The following is a 16,491-nucleotide window of genomic DNA, read 5'->3' on the forward strand; positions in this document are numbered from 1 at the left end:
GCCATTTCCACCTGGGCCCCAGAGCACACCTGATCCATGCAGGGGCAGGTTTTGGGGAACACCAACTCCCTAATCTCTGTCACCCACTCTGTAGATTTCTGAGGCCACCACTCCCAGCTGACCCAGCCCTCAGACCCAGAGCCTACCCTCAGGATACTATGGCCTGAGCATCCCTTCTTTTGCCTGGCCTCTTGCCCCTTGGCCCCTACCAGTCCACGGGAACCAAGGCTCAGAAAGGGCAAGCCGTTCCTTGGTGTCTCCCAGCATACAGAGACAGTCCCCTCTCTGTGCCCAGCATACAGAGACAGTCCCCTCTCTGTGCCCAGGTTGTCAGCTCAAGGAAACCCCAGCACCTCTCACAGCCCTAGAAGGAGTCACCTCCAATGGGGAATGACTGCAAAGGGCACAAGGGAAGTCTCAGGGGATGATAAAAATATGATTTCCTTGATTGAAATGGTGGTTATATGACTGTAGAGATTTACCCAAACTCATTGAATCATATACTTTAAATTGGTGATTTTCTTGTATGTAAATTATACCTCAATAAAATAAATGTAAAAAAAATTTTAAAAAGCAGTCACACCCCCACCTTCTGGATCCCCATCGCATAACAGCTGTGCAAAATTGGCAGCCATGCAGAAACTGAGGCAGGGAGGTGCAGAGAACCAGCTACAGAGGGCGCATAGTAGGTGCTCACACTGTAGATGTTGGTTTCATTCAGTTCCAATTAGCAAGGACTCCATAGGCACCTCCTGGGTGCACTTGACTTGATCTCATTAGCTCTCCTCCTGCTCTCACGCGGCCTGGGGAAGGAGCTGAACCGTGCACCATGCGCATCACAAGCTTTGTCTCGGCTAATCCTCGCAGCAGCCCTAATGAGGTGGGCTCCATTATCATCCCCCTTTTACAGACGAGGAGACAAAGGTGGTAGAACTAAGCGCAGGTCCTGCTGCTGAGAAGTGGAGGAGCTGAGAGCTGAACCAGGAGGCAGTCCCGAAGGCTTGGGCTCATAATCACTCTCCTCTACCACCTCCCTTTCCCACACTAAGTGGCATGGGTTAGGAAGCCATGCACGGAAGTCGTGCCTCTGACCCCAGGCCTCCAATAATGAGCTTTTCACTAGGCTTAGAAGTAGAGGGGAGCACACCCAAGCAAAGATGGCAAGTGAACGTGTGTGAGTTCGGAGAGGTGGCAAGAGGCAGAGCCACCTTCGGGAAGGAGGGAACTGGGTCAGGTAACAAGCCTGGAAGAAATGCAAAAGAAATCAGACAGAGTCTGAAAAAAATGAGGCAGAGGGCATCCAGCTGTGCCAGCCAGTGAGTTAAATGCCTGCTCAGGCCCTGAGTAGCCAGGGCTCCTCACTGCTATTCCTGACTCACTCCCCCCAAAGTTTGTCTCTGCCTAGTTTCTCGGCCCTAATCGCCCACTCAGAACTCAGTCACCATCTCACGGGGCACAGGTCAAAAGCCTTCAACCCCAAACTTGTAAAGACTGGTTGCAAAACATAGCAGTGATGCTATGTGGCACAGGAGAGCTCTGAGGTTGGGGAGTATGGAAGGACTACCAAGACCTGCTGAATGATAGGAGTTAGCCAATAAAGGGAGGGGGTGTCGAGGAAGGGTGTTCCAGGCCAAAGGAACAGCATATGCAACAGTCCAGAGGTAAGACGTGGGGAATCCAAGGTAGCTCGATATGGCTACCTGATGGGTATTCTGTGTTTATGATGAGCATGAGTGTTTCTGTGGTTGTGCACCATGCATGTGCTGAATCCGCATCTGTGTTGCATGTCTGCGGTCTGTATGCCTGGGTTATACACAAGGGTACTGGGGCTCATTCTGTTTCTTCTGTGTCTAGGTCGATCTTTAGACTCATCCTGTGTCTGTTTCTCAGTGTGTATTGATATTTGTGTTGTGGGACTCTCCATGTCTGTGGGCTGTGGTCTGCTTCTTTTATGTTGGCTTCTGTGTCTGTTTTTCTCTTTGTTTGGGTTTGTTTCTCCCATGCCTGGAGCTGTGTTTTTGTGGCCAGGGCACTTGGTCCCTGAGAAGAAGCCTGGGCCAGGGGTGCTAAAGCCGGCATGCAGCCGTTCACAATAGCACCTAACGAATGTCAAGCACTTAGTGGGGTGGAAAGTTGCACTGGAGATACTAATTACCACTGATAATGAGTCAGCAGCCTGAGGTCCAGCAGAGGCTGAAAGTGGGTCCCCACTGGGCACTGGGATGAGCTGGCTGGCCAAGGCCCCTAACTGCCCCAGCACCAGGAGGGGCCACTTCCCTTACTCATCCCCCAGGGAGGCCCGAGGCCCAAGCTCTGAACAGCAAAAAGGACTGAGATCAAACTCCAGCATGAAGGTCTCAAAAGGGAGGACTTCAAATAGACTTGGCAGTAGACAGGTCATAAGTGTTATTAAGAGATGAGGCAGCAGTGACACAGCTTTGCTCTTGGGGGCCACGGTCTGAGGGGGTGGCTTATGGGTGCCATGGATGGGTGCTCTGGAGTGTGGAAGCCCCAGGGAGGATGAGGCAGGGAGGAATGCCCCTGGAGGGGGATCTAGAGTTGTCACACATCCCTGCATAGGTGGGCAGACACTGGGGAACTAGGGCCATAGCTGAAGCAGGTGAGCTGGGGGGTGGGCGCTGTCACTCCTCCCCTGACCTGTCGATGCAACTCACATGTCCTCTGCCACCCCTGATGGCAGCCTTCTTGCCTCTCACTTGGGTCTCCACACCAGCCTCCCCACTGCCCCCTCTAACTCACCCTTCACTTGGAGCTTCCTAAACCCGAAGTTGACCATGGCCTGAGTGACATTCTGCAGCAGCCCCAGTGTGGCCCCGACAGGTTGCCGGGCAGTCATGGCAGGAAGTAGTTCCAACCCAACAGCAGACGACTGGGTACACCCACCAGGCCTCACTGGACATGACAAAGTGGGTATTCAGAGGCAGGGCTTGACTTCTGGCTCCAGCTCTGAGACCTACTGGCTGTGTGACCTTGGGCAAGTCGGCACCCTCTCTGGGCTTCAGTTTCCCATCATCCATTTGTCCCTCCAAATCTCCACCCTTTTCTGCCATTCTCTGTGCCCCAGAGGATGACTTCTAACGCTGCTTCATCAAGCTCCCTTGCCCTCTAGCCTCCAATCCAGTTCTGCCAGTGAGGGCAGGCAAGCAGAGAGAGAAGTGAGAGGGCTCAGGGTATTTACACCCTCTCCCACCCCACCTCCTTTGACAGGCTCTGTAGGGCAGCTCCCATCCGGGACCCGGCTTGCATCTAGAGCACTCTCCTTGCTCCTCGGGCCTCTCAGATGCTAGTCCTGAGTGCCTCCACATGCCCTGTTGGTTCCCTTAATCCTACCCCTCCTCTGTAATTGTTGCTGCATCAAACTGCCTTCATTTAAACCATCTGAGTGTCATCTGTTTCCCCTCTACAAAATAGGGCTAGCTCCTTGAAGGCTAGTTGAGGTGACTGAAGGAGGTGATTTGAACATACAGTTGGCCCTCCAATCTGCGTCCATGGATTCAACCAACCATGGATCAGAAATATTTGAGAAAAAAAAAAAGTTCCAGAAAGGTCCACAAAGCAAAACTTGAATTTGCCATTTACATTGTATTTACAACTACTTACAGATCATTTACATTATATTAGTTATTATAAGTAATCTAGAGATGATTGAAAGTACATGGAGGTTATATGCAAATACTATGCCATTTTAAATAAGGGACTTGTGCATTCTCAGAGCTTGGTGTCCACAGAGGGACCCAGATACCGAGGGACAACTGCATAAAGGGCACTCTGTAAACACTGTTCTCTCCATCTAGCCCCTAAACCCCACTCCACTTGAAGTTTTAAGATAACTTGGGGACTTCCCTGGTGGCACAGCGGTTAAGAATCAGCCTGCCAATGCAGGGGACACAGGTTCAAGCCCTGGTAAGAGAAGATCCCACTTGCCGCGGAGCAACTAAGCCCATGTGCCACAACTACTGAGCCCACGTGCTACAACTACTGAAGCCCACGCACCTAGAGCCCGTGCTCTGCAGCAAGAGAAGCCACCGCAATGAGAAGCCTGCACACCGCAAAAAAGACCCAATGCAGCCAAAAATAAATAAACAAATAAATTTATAAAAAAAGAAAAGATAACTTAGAATTCTCTGGTTTTGGAAGGATGCAATACTGGGCTGCCTGCTCCTCTCCTCTGCTACCCTAATTCCCGCCCAGCCCCCAGCACCAGGAAGCCTCCATCCCTGCTCCACCCAGAGCCAATGTCTGAGCCCCCAGCCAGGGGCCTCCCACAATAGACTCCCAACGACTCAGCACAAAGGAAGCTGTGTGTCTGTCTGTCTGTCTGCTCCCTCCTCGCCAGTGCTGAACCAGCAAAACCACCGCAGAGTTGGCCAGTCCTACCCATCCCACTCCTACCTCCACCAGAATGTCCTCACATCCAGCCCCCTGCCTCCAATCCCAAATCTCCAGGAAGACAAATTTTTCTCCAGTTCCCCCTAGGAGGGGGATCTCCCTGCTTCCAGCTGGATGGTCTAACCTCACACCTTCCCACTGCCCAGGCCGCCAGGGGGAGCACTCTGGGGCTCAAACCTCCTCTTACAGAATGGGCAGAGGCATGATCTCTGGTCCCTCCATGGCAGCTACAGATTAACAAACTTCAGAGAGTTTGCCACCAACTTCCCTGCTAGGCAGGAGTCTCATCTCCCACGTCCCTAACCAGGCTGCCCAGCCCCTGCTCTCACCTCCCTACCCCATGGACAGGAAGCTCATCCTTCTTTCCCAGGGCAGCCCCTTCCCTATGGGGCTACCCTGGCCCCCTCACACTGAGCCAAGCTGGGCCTCCAGGACTCCCCCAGATCCCAGCAAAGTCTCAGTACTAGGAGACCAAGAAGAGATTTTAGGGAAAGCCTTGAATGTTAGAACAACAGAAACCTACGAAGACATCTGATACAAAGATAAGGACATTGAGGCTTCTAGAGGAGGCCCCTCCCTGGTTCCACCCCACTGCTGGACTCTTCTGCATCGAGTCTCCATGTTCCACAGAATGACAGACTTCACAGGTTCCTTGGAGGAGTCTCACAGCAAGCAGAGGCTCTGGTAGAAACTTCAAAGGTGGCGTCTGAGGCCTGGGAGGAGTCGTAATGCCCAGGTACAGGAGGTGGCCTCATGGCACAGACTTGAACCTCTACTCTGAGCTCCCTGCCTGCTCCAGAGGCTGGAGGGAGGGAGGCCTTCCAGGCCAGACATACCCCCTCTCTCTGTTCCAAGCCCTGCCATCCCTCCCTGGATCCTGCTGTGAAATCTTGTGCTAATCACTAACCCCACTCTGGGACTTCAATATTTGCATCTATATAACGAGAAGACTGGACTGAGAGTCCCTGAAACTCTCTAGTGGGGAACAGGTGCAGCCATTAAGAGTTCCCAGGAAGAATGGAAGCTAGACACCTCTTAGCCATGTCCAGCATCTCAGTCTGATGGCCCAGGATCCTGGCTGGCCCCACCTGAGCCTGGACACAGAGACAATCTGTTCCTTCCAGGGCCCTCACTGACTAGAAGCGGGCCAGAGTCCCCGGGCGGAAGCCCAGCCCCGCACATGACAGCCCCTTCAGCCTAAGTCCACGCACATCTTGTCTCTCCCTTTAGGCAGGTGTTATCCAGGAGAGAAAGTGTTGAGTAGCTATACCTTGGGCATGGCCTTGCTGTCAGGCAGAGCAGGTACCTTCACACACATCCACTCATCTGTGCTCTCCCACTCGGACATGTTCACCCACATACACAGACATATACATCTACACAGCGTTACCAGAACAATGTACATAACACTCTACACACAGGCACACATACAAACAAGCCACCATCTACCAATAACTCGGGCATAAAAATGGACACTCACATGTTCACACATATGAATATGTCCACACTTTTATACAAACACTGATCCACACACTCTCACCCTCTCAGACCCATACACACACATGTACAACTGGAAGTTCACATTCACACACACACACACAGAAACACAAAGAAACCAACCAATCTCGCCCCCATCTAAGTATTAAGGAAATCATCATCCAATAGAAATCCAGACACCAACTGCAATGTCAGTCTAAATCCATTTCCAAATCTAAGCCTGCCCCAGAACGGTGAGGAAAAATTTCTTGTTTCCAGGTTCAACCCCTCCAGCGTGTCTGTCCCTGCCGTGTGGGGTCCAGTCTCTCCAGCCTACTTCCTCCCTATGCCATTTCAGCAGGGCCCTCTCATGCCCAGCACGATGGAAGTGGAGAACAATGGATTGCCCTCTCCCCACCCTTCATCTCTGCTCCTTTTCCAGCCTTTTCAAACATAAAGAAGGCTAGAATGGACTGTGTGTGACAGCACCCCTGCTGGAGATATGTGGCATTACAGCACAGCTCTATGATACATGGTCATCACTCCTCAGGCTGTGGTGGAGGAGAATAGGTAGAAGGGAGAGGAAGAAGAGGAAGGGGGAGAGGAAGAAGGAGAAGTTGAGAAGTGTGCCGGAAGAAGAGGAGCAAAATTCTGGGAGCACCAAGAATGGAGTTCAGAAGTCTCAGGCTCTCTTGGGTATCCCTGCTCCAGTCCAATCAGTCCAGGACTGTAAGCTCAATTCTCCCAAAGCTCAGCTCTAATCAGGTCCTGCCTCTGCTCAGAATCCTTGGGTAAGTCCTAGTGGGCCACAGCAAGAAGTCCAAACAAAGCCTGGAGTTAGGTCTCTGGGGCTGGCCAGTCCATCTCTTAGCCTCATATCCCAAGGAGCCCAGCCCTTGCTTCTTACTCTTGAGCCAGGTCTTTGCTCAGCTGCTCCTTTGCTGAGATGTCTAATTTTCCATATCTTGCCTGTCCTTCGAGGCCTGGCCTTTGCCATCTGGGACAATAATCCATGGAAAGGGCAGGAGCTTTGGGGGGCAGACAGACCTGTTCTCTCGGTATTAGCTGGATACCTCTGGGCAAGTTATTTTCCCCTCTCAGATCCTGTCTCTTCATCCAGAAGACAGCAGTCTCTGGGGTTTGTGGTGAGGATTAAATGAGATCATAGATGTGAAAACAGTACTCTGGAAGCTGTAAACTTCTGTGTGAACGTGTGAAGAGTCATAATTATGGCTTAATCCTTTTATCCCTGCACCTGCCAACACACATCAGGCTAAGCGATCCCCGAGGGAAGGGGTGGAGGCTGCTTCACCTTTGGGCCTCGAATATTCCAACATTCACCAGGGCCTGCCCCACCAGCCTCAGCAGCAGGGTGTGGATTTGGATCCAAGGTGGCAGTACAAAATGTACTCACTGCAAATTCACTGGAAACTACAACTCCCAGAATGACTCATAGACTGCCATGGGCGCGGCCACAGACCTACGCCCTCATCAGGCCCTTTCCTCCACTGTTTTCCCTGGGGATTAGTCTCAGACCAGACAGGGCAGCCCAGGGAGGTGGTCACATGTCTCTGAGGCCCCTCGGCCCCTCCCACGGAACACCCACACTTCTCACCATTCCCACCACCACTGCTCCATTTCAGACCTCTTTGTCTCTCCCACGGGATGACAGCTTCTGGGCTCACTAGCTCTGGTCTCTCCCCCTCCAGCCCCCCACTGAATCTTTCTAAAAGGGTAGGTGAGTGTGGGTGGTTCATAATGGCAGCAGCGAATCTTTATGAGCACCTGCTGCATGCCTGGCGCTAAGCGCTCCACTTCCAGATCCTTCAGTTATCCTGCCAGGAAAGTATTATTATTCCCACTCCATTATCCACATGGGACTCAGAGAAGTTAATTAAGTTGACCAGGACCATACAGAGTAAAGTTGCTGAAACTGGAACCTATGTCTGTCTGCTACCTTCTCTATTCTATTTTCAAAGCTTCCTCTGAACCCAGGGTAGCCATCTCAAGAGTGAGAGCCCAGAAGACACAGGGTTCTCATAGCTCAGCAACTACACTGTGGGGAAGTCCTCCCAGTTGTCTGATTTAAATCCTTTCTGCTGCACCAAGCCCCAGTTGCCTCCTGTTTTTCAGGGAAGGCAGTGAGAAGGGTGACTTCAGGGACTTAAAAGAAGTGGGTCACATCCCTGGGGACCTGGCCTCTCCCAGGGAATGGGCAGCTGAACAGTGGGAGATAAATGTGTTGAAAATATCTGTTACTAAATACATCTACTTCCCGAGAGGATGGGGTTGCTCAGGGTGCCTGTAGCCCCTGTCCTGGAGGCCACAATCTTGTGGCTCTGACAAACTGAGGTGCTCAAAGCAGCAGACAAGGCTGCTCCGGCTGTCCTGGGGGCTGCGGCAGAGCGGGTGGGAGGCCAGCATGGAAGGGGGTGACGTTTCCTCCTCCCAGCCAAAGCTGCCAAGCCCAAGCTGGTTTATTTGCATATTACTTTGCATTCATTTGCATGCCACTTTCTGGAAGGGGCCCACTTTCTTCAGCCCCTGCCTCTCCCTCATTTCCAGAGTCTCTGTTTGTTCACTGAACACCCCATTCTCAAACAATGAGGAGACCCTCAGCAGGCCCAAGAATCTGTACCAGGCCTACATGTCAAAGCTGTTGGGGGACACCTTGATGGCAGAAAGCGCTTACTCTGCTCTAACCTCAATCCCTTCACTCCTCTCCTACTCCAGCTCTGCCCAGTCCTTCCCCCACCCTTGAACTTCACACTTAGGCCACTTTGAACTCTTAACAGTCCTCACATAAATAAAACCATGTTTGTGCTCACCTCAAGGCCTTTTTATGTGGCATTCCCTCTTCCTGGAGCTGTCTCTCAGTTCTGCCGGGAGAAGTGACTCTTCCTTTTAAGGCCAGCCCCAAGGCCCCTCCTCCTAAATTCCTTTGTCTGACACTGGCAGAGGTAGGAAAGACCACAGGCTTCCCTCCAAGCGGTCACTGGCTCTGTCCCTCTCCCTGAAGAGCTGCCACGTTTGGTAGGGCAGCAATCCATTGAATGGCTGCTGAAAGAAGGAAGGAAGGAATCCTGAGGCCCCTCCCCTGTCTATCTGAGCCCCTCCAGTCCCCCTCTCCCTGGATGACATCACTCACCTGCAGGAGGGGTGGGGCTAATAGTGTCTCTGCCTCCAACTCCCCCTCCTGTCCTGGGAAACTTCCCCTCATGCCCACATCCCGCTCTTGTGAAGCCAGGAGATTCCATAGGCCCTCTGTGCCGGTAGGACGTCCTCCTCATTGTCTATCCCCATTCCCTACTCTGGCCATGCCTGCTTCTTTATCTTTATTTTTGGAGAGGGCGCAGGGACTGCTCAATCTGTTTTACCATCTGTAGTTGGAATAAAGGCCACTGATCTCTCATAGCACTACTGAACCACTATGCCCCAGCCTGGCCCTGCTTGGGAAGAAGGACAGTGACCCAGGATGGAGAAATGACACAAGGCCAGGCAGCCTGGAGTAGCTGGGCCTACAAGGGAAGGGCTGCCCAAGAGGGAAGGGATGAGCATGCTTCCCCTGGGAGTATGTAAGCAGGGCTGGATAGATCTGCGGCCAAGCTGTAGAGAGGAGTGAAGTAACTGCTAGAAGGTGGCCCAGACGCTCTTCATGTCCTCTCTGCCTTGGAGGCTGCACTGACTGAGCCTTGGTGCCCAGCCCTGTGCTGTGAGTGGGGTGGGGAAGCACAAGGAGGTGGCTCCTGCCTTTGAGGAACTCCTTGGCTGGCTGGGTAAGGAGCTCACACACAGGGGACATCACAGGGGAAGGCTGAATCGGGGCTGCATTCCTGACCCTGTACCATCAGGGAGAAAGACTTCAGGGTGGGTGATGGGATCAGAGGGAATGGGGAACCAAGGGAGGGCTTCCTAGGGGAGGTTTCCTATGCAGAAGCCTTTCCCTAGCTCCCTAATTTTATGAGGAAAATCCAAGCCCCTACAAGCCCCTTAGCCTTGCTCCTGAGACCCTACAGAATCTGGCCCCTTCTGCCTCTCTTCCTCTTCTCAACTCCCTTCTCACTCCTGCCAACCCAAACTCTCTTTGCCCCTTGAACACACTGTGCTTTCTCACATCTACCCACTTTTACAGGCTTTTTCCTCTGCCCTTCCCTGCCTGGGCAATTCTTATCCATCCCTCAAGATCCAGCTCAAATGTCTCTTCTTGGGCAGCCCTGGCTTGGTGCAGGCCCCCACTCCCACAGCTTCTCTCTGCCCAGCACTCTCCACTGCGTTGCCACTGCTGCCTTCCTCATCAGACTGGGCACTCCCTGAGAGCAGGATCTGAGTCAGGGTCCTCTCTGTGTCTTCAGAGGCCAAGCCAGCGGGCACCAAACAGGCATTGGGGGATCTCTGTTGAGTAAAGGAATCAACGAATGAATGATCAGATGCAGGAATGGAAGCACACTGAGTGGGTACATTGGAGAGGCCGAAGCAGCAGAAGCCTGAGGAGTGCAGGCTGGACGTGACAGCAGCGTAGCTGAGGGTGAGACCCCCAGTCCATTAAGACTGAAGGGAGGTATTGCTGGGAGTTCTGCCTCCCCCATTTGGCCAGATCCCAGCCAAGCCATCAGTAATCCCCAGGGACAAGAGGCTGGAGTGGGAAGCAGGAACAGAGCCAGGAGCTGTTTGGTGGGCAGGGGGAGCTGGGGGGTGCAGGAGCATAAAGGCAGTTAACCCTCATGGAGCCATCCAGCTCAGGCAACCAAGAGGGCCTGTGCAGGCCCGAAGGGAAGAGGATTGAGACTCAGCACGAGCCTCGCAGCTGGAGGAGAGCAACAATGCCACAGCTTTGGTTTCCCTGTCTGGGAAGAGATGGCTCCACAGTCTCAGACCCTCTGCACCCTGGCTAGAAACTCTACCAGGGTCCCTTCACTACCTTCCATGTCTGAGCCTTCCAAGAGCTTTTCCTTCCCCACATCTGGACCCTCTGAGGTCACGCCACTGCACCCCCCCCCAACCCTGGCCCAAGCCTGAGCCACTCCCATGCTCCCCTTCCCCATCCTCTTTCCCAAGCCCTCCAACCTCTCCCTTCAGAAAGCCCTGGTCTCATCTGCCCCTTGGCCCACGTGGCCCCAGACCTCACTGATACCCACACTGGTTTAGCCTCCACACTGGCCTCCTGGCTCCCACCCTTCCCTTCCAGTTTAACCTTGACAGTGCCATTGAGGCAGCTTTCTAAATCCCAAATCTGATCATGTCCCTCTGTTGCACAAAACCCTTCTGGACTCCCCAGGGCCCTCAGGATAAAGCCCAAGAAGCCTGGAGTTCAAAGCCCCACACAATGCGTTTCCTGCCTACCCCTCCAGCTTCCTCATTGCTCCAGGCACATACCCCATCCCAGCCCAGGGCCTCTGCTCATTCTGTGGCCACGCCCCACCCCCACCTCTTAGCTTGATCTTGGTCTTTACTGCTTAATTATTTTCAAGCTATTTTATGTTAGGAAGCTTAGGAGGCCCCAGAGAGCAGAGCCATTATTGCCTATTTCTTTTCTGGATCTCCCCACAGGGTGTAGAATGAATTGTCCTGAGCTCATGGAGGTGGTCACACATTCATCCACCCCCACCCGGCCTCGGTGGGCCAGTGTCCCAGCTGTGTCCTCAACCACCAGGGGAAGGAAAGAGCCACTCACACACACTCAGATGAACACATAGACACACACACACACACCAGCCACACAAGCACCAACATACACACTCATGCACACTAGCACCATGATCACACACCCACACTGGAACACATGCTAATACAGACACTCACGTATACACACACACACACACACACACACGGTAGTATTAATATTCACACACTAACAAACACACACCAACATGAATACACATGGAATCAGACAACATGCTCAATATTGAGTCACTCTATTTTGCAGACACAGCACACATTAACATGCATGCCAATATACAAATTCAAACACACACACATGCATACACACACACACCTCTGCACACATACTCTCACAAAAACTCTGAGAGTCACACCGGGATGCTCACACACCCTGACAGGCTGCTGCACATCCAACCACCAAGGACCCCAGAACTCTACATGCTCCTCTACACCCCACATGTCCCTTGTACCCACCACATGTATGCACACACGCACACACACACACATAGCCTGGCATAGACCTGCACCGCCACTGACTTGGAGACACATGTCACTTGCCTGCTACCTCGGCAGCCCTCAGATGGTGGAAGGGCATCTCCACAGAAGCCCCCTCCACTCACCTGCACGTGCATCTCGCTGCATGTGGGTGCTCACGAGGCTGGTGCACAGGAGCCACATCCCAGCCAGCCCCATGACTCTCTCTGGGACAGGGGCTTCGGGGACAAAGTTGCCTAAATTGCCAGCTCTGAATCCCAATCCTCATTCCATGGAGAGCAGTTGCCCCAGACCCTCTCCTGCTCCAGGGCCACTCATTCATAATTCATGTTCTCTCTCTCTCTCTACACACACACACACACACACACACCTCCCCCACCCCCAGCCCCTGAAGGGATGGTTCACATTCATTATCAAGCCCTCCCGTAGCCACCATCCCCTTCTATGGGACCCCAGCCCCAACACGCCCTAGGTTGATGTCAGGCAACCCCGCCCTGCACAGAGACCCCCCTCTATGCTATAGTCCAGCAACAGGGTGCCCTGGAGCAGGATCGATCCAACCACGTGGCTCAGCTCTACGCCAACCCCAGCCCCCTGGAGGGACTCCCAGGACCCTGTCCGTGGCTCCTCCTGCAGCCACTCACCCGGACCCCAGCCCCTCGACAGTACTCACGGCTCAGCCGGTCGCGCTGCCGGGTACTGCTGGCTCCTGCAGAGGATGGAGTGGCCGCATGCCTGCCCCATCGCTCCTCATCATCTGCCTCCCCAGCCAGACTAAAGTGGCACCTCGCCCTGTCCACCCTGCCTGGGGTTCCAGGCAGGGCGCCTGGCCCAGCAGGCACGGGGACCGAGAGCAGCGGCCTGTCCCCGGCTCAGCCGGGACTCAACACCCCAATCCAGCCCTGCTGCCCTGGCTGCTCCTGCTTCTCTGGCTGCCACTGCCTCTGCCGCTAGGCTTACTCTGGGAGGAGGCTGGAGCAGGTCTGGTAATGCAGAAAGGGGAGGGAGGAGGGAGGAGGAACAGAGAGGCCCAGACAGAGGGAGAGAGGGAGGGAGGGGTAGATGGAGGCTCTGGCTGGGAGAGAGGAAAAGAAAGACTCACACACAGAGGGAGAGACTGAGAGAAACAGAGACAGGAAGGGGTAGAGAAACACATGAAGGAGAGGAGCGAGGGATCAAAGCCCCATAGAGATCAAGTTGGAAATACAAAAGATCAGAGTTATAGGGAAAACACACACACAGAGGAACAAAGACGGGGGGGAAAAAGACATGGAAATGGAGAGAGAGAGAGAGAGAGAGAGAGAGAGAGAGAGAGAGAGAGAGAGAGAGAGAGAGAGAGAGAGAGAGAAAGCTGATGGAGGATCCCAGAGAGAGAAATGTGAGGATAAGGGATTTTGAGGCATTTTCAATGCTTGTGAGCTAGGATGGGATCTAGGTATGAGGGGCAGGTAGACAGAACCCAGACCCTCAGGGCAAGGCGACACCCCCATGCCCTCCTCAAGTATGGAAGGGCCACAGGGCTTCCTGGCAGAACTGGATTCTCTGACTTCCCTTGCTGGGATTGTATCATGTCCTAGGGTGCATCCTCAGCATGGAGCTGGGTACACAGGAGGCTCAGGGGGCTTTTGCTGATGGTCTTTGGACTCAAAGCCTCATCACAGAGTCCACCTCTTGGGGGCTCTATTTAGCTCGGACACTGTGGGAGCTGATGCATGAGCATGGAATTCTACTAGGAGTTGTGGCACCCAGGCCACAGCATGCCCCACATGGCTTCACTGTCCACAGACTATAGGCATAGGGGAGGGCCTGCTTCACCTCTGCCATGTCCCTGAGGGCAGACAGACTCCTGACTCCTGAGGAGGAAGCGTTAACCTAATGGAATAGGGGCATTTTAGGCAATGGGACAGGTAGGGAACTGCCTCAGCAAAGCTCCTGTTGGACAGAGGAGAGAAAGCTCCACACCTGGAGGCAGGAGATGGGGGTTCAAGTCCTGGTTCCACCACTAACTTCCTCATTCATTCAATCATTCATTCAGGAACACCTACCACTGGCCAACTTCATCAGATATGACTCAACGGTGCCTTGCCTGGGAACAGCACCCAGGCAAGGGGAAGGGGGTACTTGCTGTGTGACAGAGGGGAGCACAGGGTCTGTGGTGCCCAGAGGGAGCCCAGTGGTTGGCAAGCATTTCCAGAAGAGAGGATATCAGCTGGGTTTTTTAAGGCAAAGAGGGGGCCCCAGGAAAAGGGGGTGTATTCCAGGATAGAGGAGCTACACATAACCCTCACCAGTAACCCCAGCTCTCTGAGCTGTGACGGGGAGTAACCGCTGCCGCACACACCGAGCTCCAGGCAGAAAAGCCCACGAGGCTGAGTGGAAACCTGACCCTGCTGAGGGGTGTGGGTGCGTCCAGGGATGGGGGTGGACAGGAATGACCGAGCTTGTGCAGGAGGCCTGCCCAGGCCGAGGGCTACAGAAAGCAGTTGTCTGTGACTTAGGAAGCGTTAGGAAAGAAAATGTGAGGGAGGCTTTGCTTCCCACTGTGGCCTCAGAAGGTGGAATTTTAGATCTCTGAAAGCTCTGGGCAAACTGTTTCCTCAACCTGGCCCATGCCTAGGACCTTGCCCCTCCATGCCTGCTAGCTAGGAAGGCATTCTACGGGCTCAGAAAGCCAAGGCCCTGGACCACGTCCAGTTTTGGCCTTTCACAGCTCCCTTTCATGCCCTGAGGAGCCTGGCGGTCAGAAGCTGGGTCAGAGGATTCAAAGGAGGGTGCCTCCTGGGTGTGGAGGGGAGCAGGTGCATTGAGGCCTTACTTGCCTCTCAGCCTTCTTTCTCCTCTCCTGCTCTGGAAATGATGGTAGAGGTCTCATCTTCAAAAATCTCCCAGGATTATGCTCAAGCAAGTCAGGCGGGGAGGTAGGGCCTCCTGCCCACCCCACTGCCACACCAGCCTCTACAGTTGCCCCGGAAGTAAGGAGTCTGTAGGAATGAGGTGCAAGATCCAGGACTATGCGCACTCCAGGACTTAGAGCCAGGCAGGTATAAGTTCAAATCCCAGCTCTGCCATGTGCTCTGGGCAAGTTATTTCACCTCTCTGAACTTCAATTTAGTGTTCTCATCTGAAAGATGGGTGACAAACTCCAAACTCAAAGAGTTGTGAGGTTTGGGTAATGTCCGTAAAGTTCCTGGTACATAGTGCACTCTCCCCTTCCCTCCCCTAAAGAGACTGAATTGATGGCGCCAAGGGAGTTAACAGCCCCAAATGCTGGGGTAGGGTTCCTGCAAGGCAGTGTCGGGAGGGGGCAGGTGCCGAAAAGAGAGAAGGCCTGAGACTGTCCAGGCCTGCTCTTCACTCCTCCACCTCGAACCGGCCTGCAAAACCAGCCAGTGCAGGAATCAAAGGCCCCGTGAGATTACGGCGAAGCCCCGCCCCACCGCAGGCCCCGCCCCCGGCCGCTCTCCAGGGTGCTGACCAGCTTGCACCGCGTTCACACGCCCTGGCCCACTGCCCCGCAGCCGGCCAGCAGACATCATTTTTTTGCTTGTTGGGGAGCTGGTGGGAAGCAGGATGTTCCTGGGAGGCGGGTGGCTGCCAAAAGCGACGGGAGGATGCAGCCTCTGGGATCCGGCCTCCGCTCCGCGCCCACCGCCTCGCGAGGACCGCAGGCTCCAGCTACCTCCTCACTGCCAAAGAAGGCGTCTTCTTCTCGTTGTCCTCCCCGGCCCCTCCCAGGCGGCTGTTTCACTCGCCCCTTCCAGACGGCTGCTCCTTTGTCTCCCTCACTGATTCTTCCTATTTTTGCCTCCTCACTGGAGGACCGGACCCTGCTTCCCCTCATTATCCACCCCACCCCCACGGAGCATGGAGCGCTCCCCCAACACCCCAACTCCCGAGTGCCCCCTGTGGGCCAGCCCTCTCTCTGGAGCTCCAGATGTCCAGTACAGGCTACCTCCTCAACATATCCTCTGGGAACATCTCACAAGCCCCTCACACTCAAATATTCAACATCAACACATCTTTTGTCTTTATCAAAGGCATCAGCAAACGTCTAATCCCCAATCTGGAAACTTCAAAGTTGCCCTGACTCTTCGCTCTCCTTCACTTCCTCTGTCAAATCTGTCATCAAGGCCTGTCAATTCTCCCTCTGTAATTCCCTCACATTTATCCACTCCCTCCTTGTGCTGAGCCCCAGCATACTTCCCCCCTTCCCTACTCCATACTTCCCCCTTCCCCCTACTCCCTACTCCCATTCTCCAGCCCCCTACTCCAACACAATCCCTTTATTCCATCTCCATCCTGCCTCTAGCACTGACTTTCTAAGACATCTAGCTGGTCATGTTAACTCCTCCTCAAAACCTTTGCTTGGTTCCCAGTGCTCTCAGGATAAAGGCCAAGCTCCTCAGCCTGGCATTTGAGGTTTCTCATGATCGACCCTGGCTGACCTCTCCA

At 53.8% G+C, this 16,491-nt stretch overlaps 1 protein-coding gene across 6 annotated transcripts in view; it reads right to left on the minus strand.

Moving 5' to 3' along the window:
* Positions 1–15,450, minus strand: part of PDE2A (phosphodiesterase 2A) — a 93,674-nt gene extending 78,224 nt beyond the window's left edge. For 2 of the 6 annotated variants that reach the window (XM_067750229.1, XM_067750232.1), the window contains exon 1: positions 12,713–15,448. In XM_067750229.1, coding sequence (XP_067606330.1) covers positions 12,713–12,783 — 71 coding nt within the window. In that variant the 5' untranslated portion in view covers positions 12,784–15,448. Of the gene's footprint in view, positions 1–8,714; positions 10,879–12,712 lie in introns of those variants that run through there. The other 4 variants (XM_067750226.1, XM_067750228.1, XM_067750227.1 and 1 more) reach the window with 4 other exon arrangements.
* Between the last annotated feature and the right edge of the window lie 1,041 nt (positions 15,451–16,491).

This window comes from Pseudorca crassidens, chromosome 9 (assembly GCF_039906515.1).
Source record: "Pseudorca crassidens isolate mPseCra1 chromosome 9, mPseCra1.hap1, whole genome shotgun sequence".
In the NCBI taxonomy this organism is placed as follows: Eukaryota; Metazoa; Chordata; class Mammalia; order Artiodactyla; family Delphinidae; genus Pseudorca; species Pseudorca crassidens.